Consider the following 25,463-nt stretch of genomic DNA (forward strand, 5'->3'; position numbering starts at 1 on the left):
ACAGTATATGGACACAAAATAATGTGATTCATCTTTCAAAACATGTTAAAAAAATGTTGAAAAACGTGATCTTGGGTTTACAATTGCAATAATTTACCATTATTTTTAGATCACATCAAATGCATATTTGTTTTTAACATTTACTTAAACATTATGTTTTAAAACAATGAAATTACCCATAAAGATGGTAAATTAACATTATAATATGAATAATAATGCTTACATTTACAGAAATGTGCTATTAGTTGGCTTTAATGGCATTGTTTTATGTAAAAAAGCTGTATATTACTTTATATTAGATGTAAAGTAACAGTATACAACAATATTTTTTTTAATCTTTCAAAACTTAGGTGTAAATTTAATTTTTTGTTTTCTTTTACATTGATTTCCCGAATATTTAACAGACTTTCAACTAAAACTATAATCACCTAATAACACCAGAATTATTTAAATTTTAAATGGTTTAAACCGGTTTTTGGCTAGTGGGAAAAGGGGCTTAAATGAACTGTTGTGCTTGAATGACACTAAGCTGAACAACAATAGCCATAATTTCCCATTCTCTGTATTTTTATTTAACTGTAACCATTATTACAGCAATATTCAAAAAATAAAAACAATTAAATTAAAATGACTGGTTCTAAAACAAAAAAAAGGTAAAAAAAAGAAAAGAAAAAGTTGTTACCAATTTACAGTAACATTTCCATAACCTGGGTCAAGTAATCATACATCCAAAAGGCATCCATAACTTGGCCAAGTAATCCACATCATTGAAAGCAAAGCTACATACCAGCTTATGTGAAACCTCACTGGATATTAATCCATAACAGTCTGTAACTTGGACAAATTATACATAACTTGTGAGCACTTCTTATTCCCTCCACTCGCAGTCTGCAATTCTGGTGATCAGTATGAGAACCTTTGGACTGACTGCAAGTTTTCTTTTGGTGGCGTTCCGCTCCACTTTTGATCCCTTGTCTGGATTTATCTTGAAGAGGCACCTGTCAAATGGGAAAAAAAAAAAAGTCAGTGTGGACTGTACTCTAATTGTTTTCATGGGTCGGTCTTTCATTTTTCCATTTCATAACTCAATCAGAAAAAAAGAAAACAAGGTTGTTTTTCCTCTTACAATAAAATCAGAACATTCAAATTAAGTTTTTGATATTATTTTGTTATGTGATATTTGGATAAATTCAGGAAATGCTTGGAGACTTGTGGAAGTGCAGGTGCTTTACTTTCAGCCTACATGCACAGCAGAAAAGCCTGACCGGAGATCTGCCTGCTGACTGCAAGACAAGTCTCCTAGACCGGGCAGGAGCCAGCGCCATCTTCAATAATGTCCATTCAGGTCCATCTCAGCAGCTCCATGCTGCTTTTCTCCGCGACCCAACTCCACCTCCCAGTGGGGCCTCCTCAGTGGCAGTGTTGGTTCCCATCTGGTTTGAGTGACTCCTAGCATGAGTGTTCATGCACAGCAGCCTGTCAGGCTTCCCTGCTGAGAATGTACGCTGAAGGTAATACAGCTAAACCTCCACAAACCTCCTCAGGTTTTTCAGGTTAGTACTGAATGTTTTATCTTTGGCAACCAAAGGTCCTTTTTGGAGTCTCCAAAAGAACACTGAGAAAATCGCACGTGTATGCCCACACAAAAATGACTCCCTAGAAGTCATACTTTATCCTAGACCTGGTAGTGGGTCTCAGCTGTGTTTCCAAGACGATATAAGTGACCAAGGGGGCAGAATGTGGTCATTTCCACAGGTGTACAAAACAGCCCCCAAAGAAAACTAATATTCTACCCTTTGTTCCACACTGGCAGTTTATCACACAATCAATCTATTGGTACCATTCTACAGGGCCTCAGCTTTTCAGAAGAGGTCAGGCACTTGATTTCAAGTCAAAGTATGTGGACACAGGGACATTTTAAATAGGCAATGTGCAATTTTGAAGAAAAACAAAAAGGGGGGCGACTAGCACTGGGAGATAATATATATATTATCTTATTTTGATGTATTAAATTGACTAGTGCTGTCTTACCTCTGTAAGAACTCCAAAGTTGATGCCTGGGCTGCTGGGTAAGATATGTTCATACAGTAGTACGAACCAAACATCAGCATAAGAGCATCACTGAAGATTCTGATGTGGCCATTCACAATGGTCTGGTCCACAGACAGCATGAAATTCTCCGCTGCCAAAGTTGAGTTTCCTGTTGTGTACAAAGACAAGAGAAAAGGGGAATATTTTGTGATAAACAGAGACAAAAGACCGCAACTTCCAACAACTATGATTTCAAGTCTCTCACTTTTTGTTGGCCGGTTTCCCGTTTCCAGCTTTCTGATGATCTCAGATGGAATTTTCTGCCAAGGAATTTGAAATTTAAAATGCCAGCTGTTATCAGACTTTCGACGAGGTGTGATACCCACACTTGAACTACGTGTTGACTGCGGTGAACTTGTAGTTTCTAAGCTGTAACCACCTGATGAGAATACAGAAATAATAGGTGGGTTTTCATGGAGCCCTTTTCCTTATCAGCATCAGGCTCAGAAATGTAATTTCTTCATAAAAGTGATTCTGTGCAACAAATGCATATACTCACCAGAAAGGTGCATCTCGTCAGACTGTGTTACTGGACTTGTACTGGTACTGGCTCTGCTGAACTGTTGGTTGCTCGGAGGAGTGCCCAAGACATCTTGTTGGCCTTAATAAAGGACAGATAGTAGTAATATTTAGCCATACAGACATCACATAGCTCAATCGGGGTATATTAATACCCACCATAATTATATACTAAGTAGCCAATTGACACACGTCAAACTGTTCCCTTCTCAATATCATGCAGTACGGTACACCACCACTAACACCCACTATGAAATCAATGATGAACAAGGTACAGTCTAGTTATCACCTTTTTTGAAAACATCAACAAAAATGTGGAGAAGATTCTTTGAAGTATAATTAATAGTAGAACTTCTGTATTGGACTGCATTCATTTGAACAGGTGTACCTAACAAATATACTTTGACTATGCACAATTTTCTAATGTCAAAGTTTATTGTACAAATTGAAATACATACTTGTCTTTTTGAGCAGTGACAGAAGCTTTCTGACTTCAATTGGTCTCAGGACAGAAAGGGGGTCACTCTCCTGCAGGTAGCTCAGGTCTTCCAGGTCCTCAACTCCTAAATCTTGCAGACGCTGCAACAAAGGCTCATGGTCTCTCATTTTAGGAAGACTTGATTTGATGAAAGACAGAAGTGGGCTCTCTGTATCCATGCCTAGGAGGACTAGAAGGGATGAAAAATACAGTTTTTCAAGGATTAGTGTCATATTTTAACTTTTAACTTACTCAGAGTCAACAATGCTATGTTTAAGTGAAATTACCCTTGCCCCACAAAGCTTGTACACAGGCAAAGGATAATAATCTAGTTTCTGCTCAGGCTTCCAACATTTCATGCTCTGCCTTGCTTGTTTCACTTCATACAATGCAAATGCTGGCATATAGGACACGTCATGAGGTGTAACAATAAAGTACACATGGTGGAGAAAAAAAATATGAACCATGAAATTTGCCAAAAATCGAAATACAGCTTGGTTGTAAAATAGTTGACCTAAACTGTGTTAGCCAATCTACCCCCAATAAAGATGATCTTATCATGTACATATTTTTCCATATTGTTTTGAATTTAATGTTGACCAGTGACTAGTGTTGAAAGACAAGTAAGAAAGAAAGTAACTGGTTGAAATAAACCATTACCAAATCTCAGTATAATTTAAAAAAAGCGTATTAGGTCGAGTATGATTTTTTTTTACCCAGTGTATTATTGATGTTAGCAAAATTTCAAAACCAAATTTTGAAAGTTACATGAAATTAAGCTTCCTATCCTAGCCAAATATCACACATTAATTTCAAGTGATACAGTGAAAGTTGTGGCCAAAAAACTAGTGAAAATGTAGAAGAGGCAAGAGGGTTAATAATCGATTATTGTTAATTGTTGCAGCTCTAAACAAATGTTCGTCTTTCTCTCCGCCTGTGTCAGTTAGATCACAAAAGCAAACGTAATGGCTCACTGTTAAGTGGTAAGCTAACGTCAGTGGCTGGTCGTGACAACGTTGATGAAACAAAATTAAGCATCTTAACATATGTTAAAAAAAAATAAACTTCGTGTAAGAGAATGAGAGCGGGAGAGTGCGCGGGACATAGCAAGAAAGGCTGCATGTATTAGTTAAGTCGCGCGAACAGGTGTGCGCAATTCTGTTCCCCCGTGAAAATCTGTTCCCCCTGTCTCGGGAGCGCGCTTTGCAGCCGTTTTCACGGCGCTTCTAATTGATTTATCGGTAAAACAACTCCTATAATCATTTCAAGGTTGTAACGTTCAGTTTAATCGTCAGCCGACAATATATAATTACACAACGTGAAGACGCCAACGGTCATGCTTTTGTCGTCATAGTTAAGCTAACATGTCCACATGCTAGCGGATTTTGTGCCGATTGAGTAATTAAGAAGCATGATGGTAAATAAATCTAATGCTACTCAGCTTCAGTTTGATACTTGCCTTCTACCTCCGTCCTTCCTCCAGCCTTGACATCGGGCATTAGCTGCTGTTCACTCGAAGACGACCAACGGGAACCGCCGCGCAACGTTGTTGGGTTGACACCTGTTTAGGGTTAGCAAAGATTCTGGGACGTCTTCTTCTTCTTCTTCTTCTTCTTCTTCTTCTTCTTCTTTTTCTTCTCAAACAGATCCTGTTGACCAACCCAAACGGGACCCACGCTTTTCACAAATGAGTTGTCGCGTTGTTGTCATCACGTTGTTCCATTCAGGTGCTGTGAGACGTTGTTTTTTTTTTGGTGTACGTGTGTGTGCAGGGAAACGTTGTAGCATGTCTCCTGATTAAACGTGTTTTGTTCAGACTTGCTGTAACATAATTCAAGACCTTGCGATTTACATTGTTTGGATTTATATATAAATAAACATTAGCCTACAGTGTAGCCCTGCAATGTTTCATACTTTCTATTACTTTTTATTCCTGTAAATTACATCAGATGAAAAGCATGTAGGCCTAGTTTATGTGGTTTTATCCTGGTATTGGCCTCCTTAACTTTCCTGTTTAGAAGACCTTTGAAACTAAATGTTAAAATAATATTAATACATGTTACCATCTAGGAAATTGCACTAATTGTAGTTATTTTTAATGAAAACATTAGTCAATTAACAAAGAAATTATAGTAAAATTACTAATTAAATAGTTATTTTACTTTTAATTTCTCAGTAACTTTAAATGATTTTTAACTTTTTTTACAGTTTTAAAGTTGAATTTTACAGTTTATTCCCTTAAATAACAGCGAAATATTTGTGAAATTACGATATATTTGTGAACGTATTTTAACAATAAATATATGGATTTCTAATAGGGTTTTATTGTAAAAGAACAGGAATATTGTGTGTTTTCACAGTTACAGTGATTTCATGTTAGTTTACATTTGACATGTAAAATCACAGGTTTTTTTTATAAATTAAATGGTATTTCAAAAATACAGACAAAATCTGTAAAATAAACAGTAAAATTCTGTTATATTACACTTTTTTTTTTACAGTGTACAGCTTCACCTGTAATTTCCATTAGTACCGGTTATTTGCAGAACCAGCGGTTCCAGACGTTCTGAGTGGCACTGGGAACGTGATGTCAGAAGACTGTAGGTCAGTGGTTGGTTAGGAGGCAGCACAGGTAGTCGCAGCATATCTTAATAACCAACATTACTAATAACCACTAATAAAGCTTAACAAACAAAAACGTTCCTTTATGTGCAGAAGCTGTCCCTGTTTTTCATCAGAGACCTGGTCCCCTAAATGTGGAACATAAAATCAGCCTGACATCATGGCGCCACCAGGGGGTGGCCTCACTTGGGACTCTACGGTCCTCCCAGCAGCAGGAAGATGGCTCCATCCACGGTGAAGCAGCCAGACGGTCTAACGGCGCTGACAGTGAAGCTCTGAGCGCCACCACAGACATTTTACCTCAGAGGAAATGTTCAAACGAGTCACATCACAGGTGAAGTTATTTCAGGGTAACCACGGACAAATGGCCGTCAGGTTTAAATAATGTCCATCATAAGTCAGGATGGTTCCTGTAGATGCTTTGATGCTGCCACAGAGCTCCTGTACCAGGAGGAATAACTTAACTGGACCGGTTAAAGGCTCTGAGCAGCGATGGGAGTCCTGTCAGCTGACCAGAGCTAAGTTTCTGCTACGCCCAGAACCCAGAAAGGCGGCACAACCAGCGACAAGCATTTAACCATCGAGCACACAACAGAAGTTCTGTTCATGCAGAGCAACACGCGGTTCCTGCTTTATTCATCCTTCATCTTTTCTACACAGGAGAACAATCAGCTGTTTTCCTCTAAATGTTCAGGACAGCGTCTGAACTTTACTTTCCCCACCGACAGTGTTGAAGCACTTTTACCAAACTCCCTCTGACTGCAGGAGCATCCTGGCGGTGCTGTGGGGGGGTGGGGGGGGGGGGGGGGGGGCAGCTCACCCTAGACCAGAGGTCAGCAACCTTTACAACCCACAGAACCATTTCTGCCCTCGGTCCAGCTAAACAAATTTAGTTTAGAGCCACAAAAGTTACACCTCTTTGAAACAAGAGCTTGTTTTTATAGTATACTAAGAAATTTGTTTACAATTTATGAATTAAATATTTCAAACTTGATCTTTAACCAACAGTATTTTTATATTTAGGTTTAATGCACTTGGACATTTGATTTTTATAGCAAATGGCATCAAAAGGATGAAAAAGCAAGTCGTTTGCAACCTATTGACAAAAAACATACTTCATTTATTTATAGTAAAATATTCTATATACCATTAATTTCTTTCTTTCTGGAAATGTTATGCATATATTGCAGAATTAAATGCATCCTAAAGCTAACAATTTTAAATTACCTTTACATTTACAAACATTGACCAATCCCCCCCCTCACATTTTTGGTCTAAGTTTCTGAGAGCCAAAGCTGAAGGAGTAAAGAGCCACAGGCTGCAGCCCCCTGGTTTAGGACAAACTCTGATTGGTCAGTTACTAACGAGCCTCCGGGTTCGTTCACATGCGGCTCAAGTCACCTGGAATGGAAAATGAATCAGAACATGCTGAGATGTCCTGACCTGAGCGGATTGGCTACCTGTGGAAATCAGAAATTCCTGCTGAACATTTTATGAACATCAAGTACTTTCCACCTGCTAAGGAAAATATGTAAAGCAGTAAAAGCTGCCAGTTAAATCTGGTGGACAGTGAAAGGATGTCTGCATGAAGGCTTCTACTGACGGCTTTGAATAAACCTGTGAAACCAGCCAGATGTTCCGCCTCTGTGTTCTGGTGACATCTGGACCTGAAAAGGTCTGCGAGGACCCGCTGGTCCACGGTGGCCCTGACAGCAGACCGCATGGGTCCATCTCTGTCAGCTGTTTTAAGGTTCATCTATTAAAAAGACTTTTTATGTCAGCCATAATCAGCAGGTCAGAACCGGTCCAAAAGGTCTCCTACAACAACTCTCTACCTTCCTAACCAACCGCGGCTGCTGGTCGTTTCAGCGCCGCTTCACTTCATTTATTCATCTAATTTTGAACCAAACTGAAGGAGTGAAAGTGGATCCTCTGTGGCCCAGTCACAGTTTGGTTCTGGTTCTCATGCCTGAGTTGTTCTTCATTGTAAATGAGCGTTCTGCAGCCCGGCACAGAGCCTCTGGAAATGGAGACGAGGCCCCTGGAGACACATCGCTCCGCCCCGCTGGGCTCCGGCAGCAGATTAAAGCTGCAGAGCAGGTCCACCACTAAGCTGCTGTGAAGGAGAACCGTCCTCCTGCACAAAGGTTCGGTTCTGCACCGCAGCCCAAATCGGCTTTGAAGACTTAATCCGTGCATTGTGAGGAGGAGAAGGTAAACAAACGGGGACAGGAGGGGAAAGCTCTTTCCTCCAGAGCAACACGGAGGTGAAGGCAGCAGCTGAACGATGGAAATGCTGCAGCTAAAGGCTCAGGGCTCCTCTGAGGCCCCTGGGGGCCCTTCTGCAGCCACATGTCCAGCTTAGTCTGGCTTTGTCTTCATCGCCTCATTCAGAGCCTGTGGCCCAGCGGCACACAGCGCTCCTGCATCCTTACCCAGCTCTCTGTGGAGAGGAGCTGAGGAGGAGGCGCCTCCTGGGCCCTGATTAAACTCTGAGTGACCCATCAGAACCTGGCTGCACCTGCACAGCGCTGCAGAACCAGAACCAGAACCAGCTCCAGCCCCCCTGAGTCCTCCTGTCCTCACCGCAGGGTTCTGGTCCAGGTTCCTGGTCCAACAGAACCACTCTCTGCTGACAGCACTGACCCTGGCCGCTGACTGTTGGTGCAGCAGCAGCTTTAGCAGACACGTACTGCCATCTAGTGGCTGTGTGGCAGAACTGCAGCAGGAACAATCAGCTTCTGCGCCATGAGGACGGTTCGGACCAAAGGTTCCTGCAGGGCAGCAGAACTCTGACGTCATTCCACGTCGTTTCCAGGTGAGTCAACAGGTGTAGATTAATGAGTTTTATGAGCTTCACGGGTTTCACTGACCTAAAGGAGAAGATGAGAACTACAGAAAACATCCGCTCTGCCGAGGAACCTCTGAGCACAGGAGGCTCTGAAGGTCTGGACGTGGCGCCACGCTGCTGTCCTCCCTTCCTCAGGTAAGACTGGGACAACAGCGCCACCTGCTGTCCAGGTCCAGTACTCACAAAGATTCTCAGAGCTCCTGTGTAACGTTCCCACCCAGGAGTCTCAGCTTCAGGGATTCAGCTGCTGCTGAGAGCGACTGAGGCAGGAAATGAGACATTTTTATCTTATAGTGGGGAGGTTATTGTTATTTCAACTTAATATACTAAAACATTTCATACCCATAGTTAGTACCTGAGGGTGCTGCTAATTTTAGTACCGGCCTGCTCCTGCTTAGCTCTGAAGGCCCGTCTTACCCCGGTTTAAGATTTGGCAGTAGAGGCAAAACATTTAAAATATGCATATTTAATTCTTTAGGAATTCTCAATGGAGACAGAGTTTACTTTACCATTTCATTTCAGCTGACATCCTGGCTCATGGCGATGTAAAAGATTTCTGTCTGACTTTTCCTACTTTGTTCTTTTATAGAAATGTCTCCCTCCTCTGCTGAGTTCAGGAGGGAGGGGGTCTGTGGGCTTCCTCTTATCTGCCTTGTCTGTCTATGTTCTTAAAACAAAGAGACTGTTCTACTCTGTAAGAGGTTAAGCCAAATGACCTAACAACCACAGAGATAAACGTAGAGAACAAAAGATCACACGTAAACTTCTTCACCAGGTTTTAGGTTTAGTGCAAAGTTTGAACTGAGAAAGCGTGTCTAAGTTTAAGTGCAACGCTGAGACGGTTCCTGTGTTGTTTCAGCAGCTAGCTGACTCAGGAAAAGGTTTCCCTGCAGCTGAAAGGCCCTGGAGATCACCATCCCTAATGAAGGAAGCTAGAATGTGCTTAGGCAGCAGAAATAAAAGGCCGTACAGGGCATCCCTGATGAATTCCCCGTCCAATCAGAAATCTTTTGGTGGTTCCATGAGGGAATTTTATTGAGCATAAATCGATCAATTTTTTTTAGGTTTTCTCCAAATCCAAACAACTTAAGGACTTTAAAAATGAATTCATGGAGTCTAATGCTTTTTAAAAATCTAACAAGAGAATAAAACTGTTTTCTGACACTAATTCAGGATAGTCTAAGATATCAAGAACCAACTTTATACCTTCCAGCCAAGAAGCCATTCTGAGACTCTCAGAACTTTGAAAGTTTTTTCACCAGACGTATAGCTACAGCTTTATAATCGTTAAGCACCAATTATCTAAAGTTAGAGCATCTTTCAGCGGTTTTGGGAATAAAGTCCAACTCTGAGGAAGTTTGCATCGCTGAAACTCAAACACACGATGTAAAGAAGGAGCACATAAAGTCTGAGCCTCTTAATGGCTTTCTTGGTTCCACCGGATGTGATCAGAGAGTCACAGAACATTTTATCATCATCACCAATTAAATCTCACCTGAAATGATTTAAAGGAACGTTGAAGGTTCTCAGTTCTCAGGATAGTCAGCAACAGAACCGTGAGTTCCTGGTTCTAGTGCTGAACCCACAGGAGCTGCTGAAATACAGCAGATGTTCTCCTGAAGCTGCAGGAGACTCAAACGGACCAGACTGGACCTCATGTTACCAGGTTCTGTCTGGGCCGGCCTCTTCTGGCCCGCCTCAGGGTTCTGCTGTGGGCAGAACCCTGAGACTGGGTCCTCTCCCCTGTCCAAACCCATCAGACCTCCTGGTTCTTCTGGTCCGTTCATCATCTCTGCTCAGGTGTCCTTGCAGGGGGAACCATCAACCGAGCGCTGAGCCAACCGGATTTACCGACCCACCGGTCCCGTTTCTGGACCCCAGACCCGGATCCAAACCCAACGGCTGCAGCACTCTCTGCTCGGATCAGGCAAACTTCTGCTTTTACTAACTTTTAATACTTTTAGTATCTATTTCCAGCCTGAACTTTAAAACACGACAGATTCTGAGGCAGCAGGTCCGGGTCAGACGAGTTTTATTGAAAGGTTCCAACAGAATCAGCAGGTTTGCCTTCAGAACCTAGAAGCTGTGAGTGAGGACCCCCGGCAGGGCCCGGTCCATCAGTCGGCCCAGCTGAGTCCCAGCGTCTGGGCGATGAAGGCGAAGACGTGGGTGTCCTCCAGGATGGCCTTGGCGGTGGGCTTGCCGGCGCCGTGCCCGCTGCGGGTGTCCACGCGTACCATCAGCGGCTGCCGCTGCTGCGGGCTGCTGCCCACGCCGTGCTGCAGGGCGGCGCAGAACTTCAGCGTGTGCAGCGGCACCACGCGGTCGTCGTGGTCCGCCGTCAGCAGCAGCACCGCCGGGTACGGGGGGCCGCGGTACGGCGGCTCAGGCAGGTTGTGGAGAGGAGAGTACCTGGAGAAGAAGGCAGGGAGGAGAAGTCAGAGGAAGGTTCTGCTGGAACCAGGAGGAACGTGGCGGTACGAGGATTTCACAGGTGACTTCTCTAAATGTTTGGCTGATATCCTGCCTAAATATGATGGATTATTCTGGGTGGTTTTAATATTCACACCAGTCCAGCAGCTTTCAGATGTTATTGACTGCTAACTTAGTGCAGCCTGGGTCTGGTTCTACTCTGATGTCACCAGTCTGTGACGCTGTTTCCTCGGATCACGCTGATCCGGTGTGACATTCACTGCCCCGTTAAACTCCTCTTCCTCAGCGCTGGTTTAACTCCTCTTCCTCAGCGCTGGTTAAACTCCTCTTCCTCAGCGCTGGTTTAACTCTTCCTCTCCAGCCTTTTCTCCGTCCTGTGAGGAGAACTCTAGACTCTCTGGCTGAACACTGATGACCTGGTTTCCAGCTTCTATCTGTCTACAAACATTGGCCATCATGGCTCCTTAGAAGAACCGGCGCTCAGACCTGAGCTGCACCTGAATGACGTCACTGGTGCTGCAGGTGGAGGAAGGACAGGCTGCGTGTTTCCTTTGGGGTTCTCCAGGAGAGCCTTTGTGCTGTCAGAGGACTGTTAGAGCTGAGAGGAACAAATGTCTCTCTGACATGATTGGTTCTAATTAGAACAACCCAGAGTTCTATTTAAAACCACAGACCAGGCTGTCAGACTCATTTCTACGTTGGGCCACTTTGGCTTCATGAAGTCATTTAAAGGGCCGGTTGCTCCTGTATAGATGATACTTCTGATTTTCTAATTTCTTCTCAGTTCTCATAAAAATGTTAACAGTTACATTAAAGTAGCACCTTAGGCACAATTTAAACAGTTTATCTGCAAAAAAAAAGTTATTGTGGTGAGTTCCACTTTAAACTCATCATTCTGCATCACTTCTTCTCTTTCTGGACATTTCTGGGTTTTAATGTGTTGTGGAAAAACTGACACCTAGTGGCAGGATGCTGTTACTACACAATTAAACATTAACATTCACTAGGAGGCTTTTTGGCTATCGAGGGCCGGATAAATGACTGTGACGGGCCGGATTGGGCCCCCGGGCCTTCAGTTTGACACGTGTGCCATAGACACTGTTCTCCACGCCTCTACTGAAACCTACGAGTGTTTCCTCCACTTTCTGCTGATAACAGCGTGTCAACCAGAGCTGGTATCGTTCTCTCTGCATTATTCATCTGTTTCTGATCAGTCTGAGTCCGTCTCTGTTTTAAAGGACATAGTTGGTCTGGTTCCTCTACACACTCCTTCACACCTGGCTTGTTTAAAGAGCTATTAGCTACTATTGGACCAGGTGGACTTCAGATTATCAGCAGTAGTCTTTCCTCTGGTACAGTACCGGGTTTAAATCAAGCGTTTGTCCCCTTCTTAAAAAATAGGCCTGGACCTTCTCTCTTCTAATGTCAGGCCCATCTTTCTATTTATTTCTAAACTCTTAGAGAAGGTTGTCTCCAACCAGTTGTCACCGTGTTTAGAGGACAGTGGTTCCAGTCTGGGTCCAAAGCTCCTCACAGTACAGAGAACGTACCTCTGAGGGTTCTAATGATGTACTTTAGGTAACAGACTCTGGACAGTTTGATGTTTTAGTGTTTTTAGATAATTCCGCTGCATTCGATGCAGTTGATGGCAGTATTTTAATCTGTGGTCCACAGCTCTGTGAACATCAGGGTGTTCCTACCTCACTAGGAGTCCAGCTTCATGTCCTCCTCAGCTCCTCTTCCATACGGTGTCCCTCAGGGGTCAATTCTCGGCCCTCTCCTATCTGCCCCCCCCCCCAGCTCTGTTTTTAGGAAATATGGCATTTCATTTCACCGCTATGCTGATCAGATCTATTTCCTCTTGGCTCAAAACAAAACTGTCCAGAAACTCTTACTCTGCCTTGATGACATCTAAATGTTGTTTTCTCTGAACTTCCTCAGTTTAAATGAGAACCTGACAGAAGTTCTGATGTCTGGACCCAGTTGCTGTCCCTCCCAGACGTAGATCTGGGCTCTCTGTCATTTTATCTGTGTGTTGCCAACCTGGGGAAACTCTGACTGATTTTAACTTTTAGAAACAGATCAGCAGCGTTCTTCAGAAGAAGGTTTTATCAGCGTCATCAAACAGCAAAGGTGAATTTAATCTCAGGGAGACCTGCCCTGTAGAAACTAGTCCCTGATTTTATCACCGTCATCCTGACTCCTGTAATGTTCCATAGAGACGCTAACCGGACCTCTCTGACCCGTCTGCAGCTTCTGCAGAACTCTGCTGGTTCCCTCAGACCCGTAGGAACCAGCATGTTCCATCCTGGCGTTCCTTCACTGGTTCTCTGAGCTACAGAGTTCATTTTAAGCTTTTATTAGTTTTTAACTTTGCTCCTCCATGTTTATGTGAGCAGAACCAGCCTTACTGCCCCCCCCCCCTTAGATCAGCTGATCAGCTGCTGCTCCTGCTAACTCATCACTGACAGTGATCCTCTCTCTCTGGTTTTTAACTCGCTGTGATCGGTTCTGCTCTTTATCCTCCTGATGTCTCACAGATCATCAGGCAGAATCCAGTAAAAGCAAATGTTCTGACCCGGATCTCAGGTCCATTTTGATGGACCTAGTGGAGCCGCACCTGCACCACTAGTTAGCATCCAGAACCGTACCGGTGAGTCCACTTTAACGGTTCTGCACCTGGTTCTGAAAGGCAGATCCAGCTGAAGGTGAAGCCGTTTTTTACTGACATCACATTCAGCAGCTCTGGGGTTCTGATGGAGAACCGTCTCCCAATCCGGACTCTGAGTTCTTCTCTGCGAGCAGAACCACAGAGCAGGAGATGAAGCTCACGGGTTCTGCAGCGACCCGTTTACTTGCAGGTTGGAGGAACATCCGGTTCTGACTATATTCTCTCTGTGACGTCAGTAGAACCGGACCCAGGCGCTGCTGGTTCTGAAGACCCAGAGTGTGTACTGTACTTGATGAGCCAGTGGAACTGGGCCGGGTCGTCGGAGCAGCCGTAGTCGGTGGTCCAGGCGTGGCCGATGGTGAACTTGTGGAACCTGAGCATGTCCAGAACCCCCACCTCGGCCACCACGCAGCCGAACAGCTCCGGCCGCTGGATCATGCACGCCGCTGCCGACACACAACGCGTTAGTCCACCACGCTGCAGAACCTCCTGTAGAACCCTGCAAAGCTTGGGTTCTACAGCAGGTTCTGCCGGCTGCCTGCAGAACCTGCTGAGCCGGACTCTCACCGACTAGCAGGCCGCCGTTAGAACCTCCGTTGATGGCGACCCGGCTGGCCGTGGTGTAGCGCTCCTGGATCAGGAACTCGGCCGCGCTCTGGAAGTCGTCGAAGCAGTTCTGCTTGTTCTCCAAGGTTCCGGCTGCAGACACAGAACATCCTGAGACAGGAGCGGCGCCGGCAAACGGCCGTCTGGGTCGGCGCCGGTACCTTTGTGCCAGGTGAGCCCGTACTCTCCGCCTCCTCTGATGTTGGCCACGGCCAGGATTCCCCCCAGGTGTCTCACAAACAGCAGGTAGGCCACACTGGGTCAGGGAACCAGAACCAGAACCAGAACTCTGACAACCCGCTTTCTGTTCTGACAATTTAAATCACCAACATAGAGTTCTGACGGGTCTCAGAACCGGGTCAGGAAGCAGCACCACCCAGTGTTTTACTGGCCTGGGTTACTGCTGGAACCAGAACACTGGTTTAGAACCCGTCCAGAACCGGCGGTACTGACTCACTTGTAGTAGGGCTGGATGGAGGCCTCGAAGCCTCCGTACCCGTACAGGAACACCGGATTGGTTCCGTCCTTCTTCAGGTTCTTGGCGTGGACCAAGAACATGGGGATCCTGGTTCCGTCCTTACTGGGGTAGAAAACCTGGAGACACACGGAGAGAAGAGGTTCAGAACCTCCAGGTGGTTCTGGATGCAGCGAGGAGGTTCTGCTGAGGGACGACGGGTCGCAGGAGGATGGCCAGGAACCAGGACAGAAGAAGAGATGTTTCTAAAATGTTCTTGGTGTGAGAGTTCTGGTCCAGATGGAGAGAGAGGTTCTGGTCCGGATGGAGAGCTAGCAGAACCACTGAGAGGTTCTGGTCCGGATGGAGCGCTAGCAGAACCACGGAATAATTTCAGCCGGGTCCATTTCCTGGTTCCTATGACCCGTTCTGCATCTCTGGGAAGAACCGTTGTTCAGGTTTTGGTCCAATAGAACCCGAAGCAGAGGAGAATTTTAACCCGACCCGATCAGTTCATGAGTCTATAAACCAGAACCAGATTATTTTAATTAATTAATTAATTAATTAATTAATTAATTTCACATTTAATGGTGAAACCTCTGATTCTGCAGAACCAAGGGGCCGTCTGGGCTGAAGGACGACCCGTCAGAACAAAATGGCCACTCTGTCCAGAACTTTCCTCACAGGCCGCCACTGGTTCTGGTCCATTTACGGGCCGGCAGCTAAAGCTGCTGGTAACACGAGTTCCCCTTTAGGTGGAGCTGTTCCCTCACGGATCACCTTCCATGTTCTCTGGAAGGTTCCTGCTGGAGAACGTTTGCAGGAACCAAAGCTCCAGCAGGTTCTGGTTCTGGTTCTGTATGTGGAACATCCTGAAAGTACTGAAGATAACGAGAACCCAAAACGGTTCCACCTACGCAGCTGGAACATCTGCAGAACCTCTGTCCCACAGAAACACTCCTTAATGCAGACGGACAAGACCGACCCAACAGAACCACGGTTCCGTCTGCAGTCAGAACTCCTCCTCTGTACTGCAGAGAACATCCTGCTGGTTCCTTCAGCCACTAACTGGACCTCTGGAACAAATAAAGCCAACAGATCCGACTTCCTGCTCTGGTTCTGAAACGGGTCCAGAGACGTTCCTGGAACTCTGGCAGAACCCTGCGGCTCAATGTTCTGACCCGGGCCGTCAGAGCCAGAACCGAGGAGCAGGTGAGAGCAGAGAGCTCTGAGCTCAGCGTTTGTGGACCGGGCCTCTGGACCAGAACCTACCTGGCTGGTCTGGAAGTCCTCCTGGTTGATGCCCTTGACCTCCACCTCCCTGAAGATGCGTGGCTCCGGGCTGGAGTGGCTCAGGTCACAGTGGTAGATGATCCCTGAGAACACAGACGGAACCGGCAGGAGAACATGACCCGAGGCTGCGGTACCGCACCAGAGACGAGCCAGAACTTTCTGCGGCAGGTGAGGAGGTTACCTGGAGTGGTGAAGGAGCAGAACTTGTAGAAGAACTCGGAGTGCTTCTTCTTGCAGCTGACGCCGGCGATGGTGCCGACGTCCAGAGGCAGATCCCTGAGGCGGCGTCCGCTGGGCAGGTGGAAGAGCTGCAGGACGTCCTTCACGTCGTGGACGTAGTTGACCAGCAGGTGGCACTGGTGGACGCAGGAGACGAAGCCTGCAGAGGTCAGAGGTCAGAGCGCTGTGAGGGAGAGAAACGGGCCAGAACCCGGCTGATACCACCCCCCCCCCCCCAGCCTTCTGCTGCGTGTTTCTGCTGAAGGAGGCCAGAGGAGGCGCAGAGGTCAGAGGTCAGAGCGCTGTGACCACTAAGCTAAATTATACACTGGAGTGCTGATTTAGCAGGAAAACTGAAGTCACTGGCCGCCATCTTGCTACTCCCTACTCTCCCAGAATCCCACAGGATTTGGTTGCAACAACAAGCAGTTTTCTGGCTGAGTGAAAACGTTTCACAGGTAATTCTACAGTCAGTGGATGTACTAACACTATCAACTACTAGGAAATTAGGTGCTGAAATATTTTACATGTTATTCATATTAAATATACATATATGTATATATAAATATGTGTATATGTATATATTTATATATATGTATACACATATGTAAATATGTGTTTTTGTATATTGTTATTTATAAATGTTAAATATATATATTTAAATGAATAAAATGCAAAATATTTCAGCACATGACTTTCTCAGTACTTGATAGTTTTAGAACATAACATAAAGTATATGGCATTAGACGTTTTAAAAGTTTTAAGCCCCCCCTGAACATGAGAAAATCCTCATTATTCGATGCTGTAGCGCACATATTCCCTAGTTACTGGGGGAAATAGGGAGTACCAATATGGAGACCAAAACTGGAGAGTTTGAGGAGCGGTTTCTCTTTTCGAAGCGGCGCTCTGACGGAGGCGCTCTGAGGGAGGCGCTCTGACGGAGGCGCTCAGACGGAGGCGCTCTGACGGAGGCGCTCAGACGGAGGCGCTCTGACGGAGGCGCTCAGCCACAGACTCTCTGCTTCCCGGTTGTTGTGGTCGGACCCTCGCAGAAACTTCTGGATGGAAATTCTCTGAAAAGCTGTGTTGCAACGCTGAGCGCAGCGAAAGGTGGAAGTGCCGCTGTGGGGATGAACGGGTTACGTGTTTCTGATCGCAGCAGAACTCTGATTCATCAGAACCTGCCGGGGGGGGGGCAGCAGCGGCGCTCACCCAGGACGTCTTTCTCATGCTGCGGGATCAGCGTGGTCCAGTTCTGCCTGTCCGGGTTCTGGATGTCGATGTTGATGACGCGGTACCGAGGGGCGTCCAGGTTGGTGCGGAAGGTGAACACGCTCCCTTCGTTGGTGACGTACGAGTACTGGGCCTCGAAGTTGTCCACCAGCTTGACCCACGGCAGCAGCCCTGCAGAGGGAAACGGGTCATTCATTCATTCATGTTGAGCTACGGAAGCCCAGAAAAACCAAAAACACACTTTCACAACAGCCTGCGTTTAGAAAGTGTCGACACTCGGTTTGAAAAGTTCTCACAGCAAAAAGAAATCCACACGGTTATGCAAGCTGAAGAAACTGCAGCTGGTGTTGCATCACGGACCGAGCCGCTGGTTTCTACTGAAAGCTGTGTGACCCGGCCCTGCTGCCCAGAACCGCACAGCCTCAGGAGAACGTGGCCGGCGCCGACCCGCTCCACACCGACCCAGAACCACCACTAGACTTTGTTCCTTCAAGGCTGCAGCAAGAGTTCTGATGAAAATCAACCAGAGGGATCATATTTCTCCTGTTTTAGCTTCCCTTCATTGGCTTCCTGTTAAATCAAGAATAGAATTTAAAATTCTTCTTCTAACGTATAAAGCCCTTAATAATCAAACTCCATCATATATCAGAGCTCTGATTACCCCGTATGTTCCTAACAGAGCACTTCGCTCTCAGACTGCAGGTCTGCTGGTGGTTCCTAGAGTCTCTAAAAGTAGAATGGGAGGCAGATCCTTTAGCTATCAGGCTCCTCTCCTGTGGAACCAACTCCCAGTTTTGGTCCGTGAGGCAGACACCCTGTCTACTTTTAAGACTAATCTTAAAACTTTCCTTTGTGACAAAGCTTCTAGTCAGAGTGGCTCATGTTACCCTGAGCTACCTCTATAGTTATGCTGCTATAGGCTTAGGCTGCTGGAGGACATCAGGGTCTATTTCTCTCTCGTCTGTCCCTGTTGGGTCATGAGGTTCTGATGGTTGTCTCCAGCTGTCAGCGGACGAGAGGCGGAGACCGGGAATCTTAGCTTTAAAGGTTTTCAGAAAGAAATGATCCGGCTGATGAGGTCGGTTCTAAAAGTCCCGCTGGAGATGTGGAGGAGTGACGTTCCACGGCAGCGATGTTGCGTAACAGAAAATGTGACCAAACGAGTCGGACCTGAGAGTTCTGTGGAACCCGGCTCATTAAACTGATTATGACTCGTTTCCTTTTCACGTTTCCACAGATGCTCTGAGGTAATCTCCGCGGTTCAGCTACAGAACCTGCCGGGTTCAGGACCGGCTCAGGTCCGGGAGGTTCTGATGGGAAGGACGAGCGTCGTTCGGTCTCGGCCCATGTCGGCCTTTTCTCAGCAGATCGGAGGCGTTTCCACATCTGCAGGTTTCTTCACATGTTGCAAAGTCTTGCTGTTCTTGTGGTTCTTCAAACCAGAACCTCTCAGACCAACGTGTGCTGCATCGACTTCACCAAACATCAGAACCACAGCAGAACCTCGGGTCTGAGCCGGGTTAAAGGTTCCTCTACGCACCTTTGATCCCGTCCGGCAGCTCCTGCAGGTCGCAGTACCACAGCTGGTTGACGGGCTTACAGCCCTCAGTGATGGACAGAACCGCGTACCGGCCGTCATCCGAGATCTGTGGACGGGACGGCATGCAGGTTAAACATCAACGGGTCGTCGCTGCGGTCCAAAAGAATACCAGAGGTTCTGGTTCTTATTCAGCAACCCTCAATCAGTGACGATCCAACAAAGCTGCTCCAGAACTAAAGTTTCCTCACCTCTAACATCCAGACTTCCAATTACCCTGCATTTGGGTCAGAACCTTTAACAGAACCCTGCGTTGGTCTGGTATCTGGGCGCTCCGAGGTCCGGTGCTGATTGATCAGCAGATCAGACCCAGAAAAGTATGACTAGAACAGAAGGACCTGAAATTCTGGATCTGGCCGTTAACACCTTAACCGTCTCGGCTGCTTCACTCCAGATTACTGCTGGACGGTTGGTACCGACCCGGCATGGGCCGTCTGGTACTGACCCGGCATGGCGCCGTCAGACGGACCTCTAGTACTGACCCGACATGGGCCGTCTGGTACCGAGCCGGTATGGCGCCGACAGACGGACGTTTGGTACCGACCCGGTATGGCGCCGACAGACGGACGTTTGGTACCGACCCGGTATGGCGCCGACAGACGGACGTTTGGTACCGACCCGGCATGGCGCCGACAGACAGACCTCTGGTACCGACCCAGCATGGTGCCGTCAGACGGACTTTGGTACCGACCCGGCATGGTGCCGACAGACGGACGTTTGGTACCGACCCGGCATGGCGCCGACAGACGGACCTTTGGTACCGACCCGGCATGGTGCCGTCTGGTACCGACCCGGTATGGCGCCGTCAGACGGACCTCTGGTACCGACCCGGCATGGCGCCGTCAGACGGACCTCTGGTACCGACCCGGCATGGCGCCGTCAGACGGACGTTTTAAAGCTGCTTTTCCAGCCAAACTTTACTGGGATTTTCTACACTGAGGAGATCTGCAGCAGGTCCGATTGGACCTGGGCCCAGAACCTCAGAGGTCTGCAGAATTACCCGCCCCACACTGGGATCAGAACCAGAATAAACTGGGTCCTCAGACAGAAACTTTCTGACACAAACATGGAAATTAACAGTTTCTGAGCAGTTCTGCAGGGTTCTGCAAGGTTCTGCAAGGTTCTGGTGGTCCGACTAAAAGGATGTTCTGCCCAGTCTTCCCATCACAACTCACAGCATGCATTAGGTTTGGACCAACAGAACCACGGATGTGTCTGAAAGGCTGTGTAACAGAACCTTGATGAAATGTGAACATCCGGGACCGGACTCACGGTAACCGAGCTGTGCCATCTGGGCTGATCCGGGAACTCCGCCACCAGAACGTCTTCGGACTGCTTGGTTCCGATCACATGGTAGTAGAGCTTCTGGTTCATGTTGGCCGTGGTCTCTGTGCCTGCAGGGAGAACAGCTCGTGATTCTGCTTCTAGGGCCCGGTTCTGATCTACAGCCTGTTGGTTCTGACTTCCATTTCAAGGCTTTGCAAGCTATTTAAAGCAGAACCTCAGGTCCGGTTTAGAACCTGATCCGAGTAAGAGTCAGGGTTCTCCTGTCCATCACCTAGAACTCAAACATTCTAGGTGCAGTAAAATGCTTCATAGTGATGGACATGCTGCTGTTCTCTGCAGTAGGTAAACCTGGCTTCAGTTACTCGCCACTCTTGATCCTGATATAAAGTTTTTCTCTAACAGCGCTCCCTAAATTGACCAACTAGTGCAGAGAATCAGTGCAGAATGAGCTGCAGTCTGTTCCCACGCCATGACCTCTGACCTCTGACCTCAGCCCTGCATCAGCCTCTCAGTTATGAAACATGAGGAGTAACTAGTGTACTATTCCCACCTAAATAGGCTATTTTATTTATTTATTTGGTATATTTATTTTGGTCATTTTACTGGTCACTTTAGTTTATTCTTTGTCAGTATTTAATAACATAACTCAGGTCTCTTAAGTTATTTTTCTTTTATTCTGTTATGGTTAAAAAAGTTGGTTAAATAAAGATTTAATTGTAATTCTGTGTTTGTGTTCTTTATTAAAATTAAATTATTTAGCAATATCATAAAATGTCCAGGCAGAGCTGCACATAAAATATGGTTTTAAATATTTTCAATAATTATTGATATCGATCAATATGCATTTTTTTATCGATAAGCTTTTTTTCTATATCGTCCAGCCCCACTCAGAACCAGAATGTGGGTCGGTTCCATCAGCAGTTTAACAGACGGCAGAGGTCTGCAGTGTTTGTCTACGTAACGATGGATCAGACGTTCTTCAGACGTTCTTCAGACGTTCTTCAGGTGGGTTTGCTCCACGTAAAGAGAGCTGCACCAGAGATAAGTCATTTGATTTGTTTTAGTTTATATAATGGTACTGTTTTACCAGAACCTTTCAGAAATCTCACCACAGCATTAAGTAGCGGTCAGACGGCTTTTCTCTTCAATAATATTCTGATTAATAAAAACATTCAACCTGTTTTAAATAATCCTTGTTATTAAACATCTTTATCAACGGACCGTTTTATTGCTTTATTTATAGCCTAAACCACATTTATGGTTAAAATATATCAGTTTTGGCTTTTGGCACAATGGTGCAGCCCTACTCAGAACCAGTATCTGGGTTTGTTAATGAGCTGAAGGTTCTGAGCTCAGAAGTGAAGGTTCTGAGCTCAGAGCTGAAGGTTCTGCTGACCGTCGGCCTTTCCTTCCTGACGGGGGTAGCAGTTGTAGAAGACGCCCCTGGCATCATGGGTCCAGGCCAGGCAGCTGAATTTGACCCGTTCCAGAACGTCGGGCAGCTCCGTCAGGCCGTCGGCCTTCAGGAAGCGCAGGGTGACCCAATCGGACCCGCTGCTGCTCAGGCCGTAGGCAAAGTATTCGCATTCCTCGGACAGCCGGCCCACTGAGGGAGACAGGCAGAGAGGTTAGAGCAGCAGGTCCGGTCCCTCAGCAGAAGTTCTGCAGCGCCGCTCACTCTTCAGAGCCACGGTTCCGTCTTCAGACAGCGTGTTGGGGTCAAAGAAGACGGAGGCCGCAGCATCCAGGGAGTCCTGCACGTACAGCACGTCCTGGTTCTGGAGGCCTTTGTTGTGGAAGTAGAAGTACCTGAGGAGAAAGGCAGGAGCGTCAACCACCAGCGCTTCGGATCAGCGCCACGGCGCCACGGCGCCACGGCGCGGCAGACGTACCTGCTTCCTCGTTTGTAGGGGCAGCTGTATTTGGGATAATCGTAGAGCTCGGTGAGGCGCTGCTGGAAGCGGGCCCGGACGCTGCAGTTCTCCAGGTACGGCATGGTCAGCTGGTTCTGCTGCTCCACGAAGGCCTGAGCAGCAAACAGGAAGAGAGACGGGATGAGACCGGCTCCATCCGGGTCCATCCGGGTCCATCCGGGTCAGAGAGCAGGGAGAACGCGCGGTACCGTGGTCTCTGGGCTGTCCGGGTCCTCCAGCCAGGCGTACGGGTCCGACACCTTGGTTCCGTGATAATCATCCACCTGTTGAGCAAACGACACTCAGCTTGGCTCCCAGACTGGATCTTCTGGTTTCTCTAATTTACGACGTTCCCTTTTCTGTGGAACCGAGGATCAACCGCCACCAGCGGCTCTGATCCGGGCCCGACGGGCCCAGCACCTGCAGGCCCGGCAGTTCTGGAACGGATCAGCCGGCGAGCCGAGCCGACCACCAGCGCGCTCAGACGGAACGTCCTCGGGTTACCAGCAGGTTCTAGCAGGTTCTAGCAGGTTCTGGCAGCTGGGACCGCCACGTCCAGAGTAGACTGGCTGACAAACTGGACCAGGCTGGGATCATGATCTGAACCAGCCTCAGAACCTATGGAGAGGCTGAACTGGGCCTGAACTCCAACCAGAACCACTGGATTCTGACGTATCTGAGCAGAACACTGAGTGCTGGTACCGCCCGGGTTGTGTGTTCGGCCCGCTTCTATTTGCTGCTTTGGTCCCGTTCTTGTTTCATAATGAAACGGAGCTGGAGGGCTGGTGCCGAGTCCAGAACCTGCTGTCCAACATCGGACCCAGAGCTCAGAACTTCTGATACCTGACAGAACGGCCTCAGGGTCATCAGAGTGTTCTGACGCTTCTACAGCCGGTTCTGTTGTTCCAGCTGCAGGGACGAGGGGAGAACGGGTCAGAGAGCAGATCAGAACCAGGAAGTGGACCACCCTCCAAGAACCCAGAATCAGAGACAGCAGAGCGATAAAGTCCAGCTGAGGAGGAAACCTCTGGCTGCAGCCTGAGAGCATCCGCTCCTCTCTGCTGCTGGTTCTGAGGCTGGTCCAGCCTGCTGCTGTAACAAGCCGCCACGTGCACGCCGCCACGTGCACGCCGCCACATGCACGCCACCACGTGCACGGCTGACACGTGCACGCCACCAGCTTCCTCCACACTAATATGCTCATTAATTTGCATATTAGTGGGCTCCCACAGTTTGGCTGCTGGACTACAGGGAAATGTTCCGCTACTGTCTGGGTCTCGGTACTGCAGCATGAAGCCCAACAGAACCTTTCACACTCAGGGCAGAGGGGCCCTTCACAGACGCCTGCCTGGGGCCCTGAAATGGCCATGAATGAGTTTGAGTTCTGTAGGATGAACCGGATCAGAACCGGTACCCTGCAGGGATAATAGAACTGTGTTAGCAGAGGAGCCAGCCTGGCTCTGGCCCAGAACCCCCCTGCCTCCTGGATCCGGCCCTGGCAGCTCATCTCTCTGGAGATGTTCTCCTGAGGAAACTTCATGTCTAAACTTTGTTCTGGACTGGACCTCACAGAACCAGACCCAGTAGCAGTTCTGGGCCCGGGTGCACTGGGCAGCTGAAGATGCTGGGGGGGGGGGCTGAGCGGGTCAATCTGGTCGAAGCGGAGACAGAACAGGAGGATGTGGAGAAAAAGGAAAGAGGAGAAAAAGGAAAGAGGAGAAAAAGGAAAGAGGAGAAAAAGGAAAGAGGAGTGGATTAAAGTAGCAGAGATGCTGGAGAGAGAGAAAGACCTGAGAGGGTAAGAGTCTGCTGGATCAGCCTCACAGAACCATCAGAGGTTCTACCCAGGTCAGCCAGGTTCTGCTCAGCCGGGCCGCCTGGCTGCAGCAGGTCTGCCTGCCTCCACGGTACCAGCCCAGATGTGTTCATGGTGCGTTCAGGGCACACAGGACATTACAGCTTCCACCAGATGTGCATCAATAATTAATAATAATCTGCTTTATCTATTAAAGTGAATGGATCCAGGAAACTCGCAGCTCAGAGTCTGTGTTCAAAGGACAACAGTTAAGAACTTTGGGCCTGTTTTCCTGTTTCTGACTATTTATGTCCGAACCGGCCCGGCCCGGCCCAGAAGGGGAAGTGAAAGCGGGTCAGAGAAGCTCGGAACCACTAATTACTGCTGATTAGTAGCCAGGTGTGTTCTGACTGGCCTCCACCTGAGCGCAGTCTCCGTCAGAGCCGCACCTGCACCGCCTGCCAGTCCCGCTCCGCTCCGAACCGAACCGAACCGGCCCGCACTCACCTTGGCGGGATCTCTCCGGGCTGCGGGGTACTTGAAGGCCATGACGCCGCTGCGGTTCTCTTTCAGCGCGGTGATCGATCCGAACCTGCGGGACCCGAACCTCCGGTAGTCAGAACAGAAAGTGAAACTTTCCCAACGGCACCAGGAAGTGACGTCACAGTCAGGGCCGAAAATGGCGCAGGGTTCGTGGCGCGTCTGTGCGCCTGGATGTGTCTATGATTTAAAAATATGTTTTAGATTTTCTGATTTTCGGAACCAGGCAGCTGCAGCCCAGGTTCTGGAGTGTGGAAGGTCCAAAGAAGCGGCTTCAGATCCCTGATGCTGAGCTGCTTCACAGCAGAACCGCTCCTCCTGCACCTGAGCAGACCTCTCACTGTTAACAGGGAGATCATGTCAGTATGTACCGGGGGGAAAAACACACAACTGTTCACATGGACCAATAATACAGAATAAAGTCATAAAGTAGTTTTAAATTGTTGATGGTATTATTACACTCCTTTTTAAAGAATGGAGAACTGCTGTTTTTATTTTATTAAAGATTCTCTCATACTGAAAGCTTCAAGGCTCCATGCTTGGCCTCTTCTTCTTCTCTTTACTCCGTCCATCAGGAGTCAGTTATAATAAACCAGCGTTTAGCCTTCTGTTTAGGCAGAAGACAGTCAGACTTTTATGACACTAAAAAGGAAAATAGTTGCTCTAAAAATAAAGTTCTATAAAGTTTATGTTGTCTCAAACATCAGTGTTGACCTTAAAGTCAGAATCTGACACTGACTGCTACAGACCTGAGTGTAAGACTAGAGAATAATTTAAACTTTAATGCACATTTAAAATCTGTGGTCCGCTCCATCTTTTTCAAACTGAGACATCTGACTAAAGATTTTAATCTATGCCTTA

At 47.3% G+C, this 25,463-nt stretch overlaps 2 protein-coding genes across 3 annotated transcripts; both read right to left on the reverse strand.

The window, feature by feature from the left end:
- Positions 1-412: 412 nt before the first annotated feature.
- Positions 413-4,736, reverse strand: LOC118558271. Of its 2 annotated transcripts, XM_036128779.1 has the most exons (8): positions 4,548-4,736; positions 3,069-3,278; positions 2,591-2,692; positions 2,418-2,470; positions 2,297-2,351; positions 2,032-2,200; positions 747-998; positions 413-707 (listed from the first exon to the last, which is right to left on the reverse strand). In XM_036128779.1, exons 1-7 carry the CDS (start codon positions 4,585-4,587, stop codon positions 869-871), a joined length of 759 nt encoding a protein of 252 aa, XP_035984672.1. In that variant the 5' UTR covers positions 4,588-4,736; the 3' UTR covers positions 413-707; positions 747-868. The 2 variants fall into 2 exon arrangements, with proteins under 2 accessions (XP_035984672.1, XP_035984671.1); XM_036128778.1 differs by having other exon boundaries at positions 2,297-2,470; positions 4,548-4,734.
- Positions 4,737-10,576: 5,840 nt separating this feature from the next.
- LOC105917379 (prolyl endopeptidase) lies at positions 10,577-24,948 on the reverse strand. Its single transcript, XM_036128770.1, has 15 exons — positions 24,570-24,948; positions 22,477-22,551; positions 22,247-22,380; positions 22,033-22,163; positions 21,751-21,960; positions 20,340-20,461; positions 19,011-19,116; positions 17,450-17,641; positions 16,200-16,397; positions 15,998-16,101; positions 14,729-14,865; positions 14,433-14,527; positions 14,233-14,364; positions 13,955-14,111; positions 10,577-10,973 (listed from the first exon to the last, which is right to left on the reverse strand). Exons 1-15 carry the CDS (start codon positions 24,609-24,611, stop codon positions 10,679-10,681), a joined length of 2,130 nt encoding a protein of 709 aa, XP_035984663.1. The 5' UTR covers positions 24,612-24,948; the 3' UTR covers positions 10,577-10,678.
- Between the last annotated feature and the right edge of the window lie 515 nt (positions 24,949-25,463).

Source organism: Fundulus heteroclitus, unplaced genomic scaffold (assembly GCF_011125445.2).
Source record: "Fundulus heteroclitus isolate FHET01 unplaced genomic scaffold, MU-UCD_Fhet_4.1 scaffold_118, whole genome shotgun sequence".
Lineage (NCBI taxonomy): Eukaryota > Metazoa > Chordata > Actinopteri > Cyprinodontiformes > Fundulidae > Fundulus > Fundulus heteroclitus.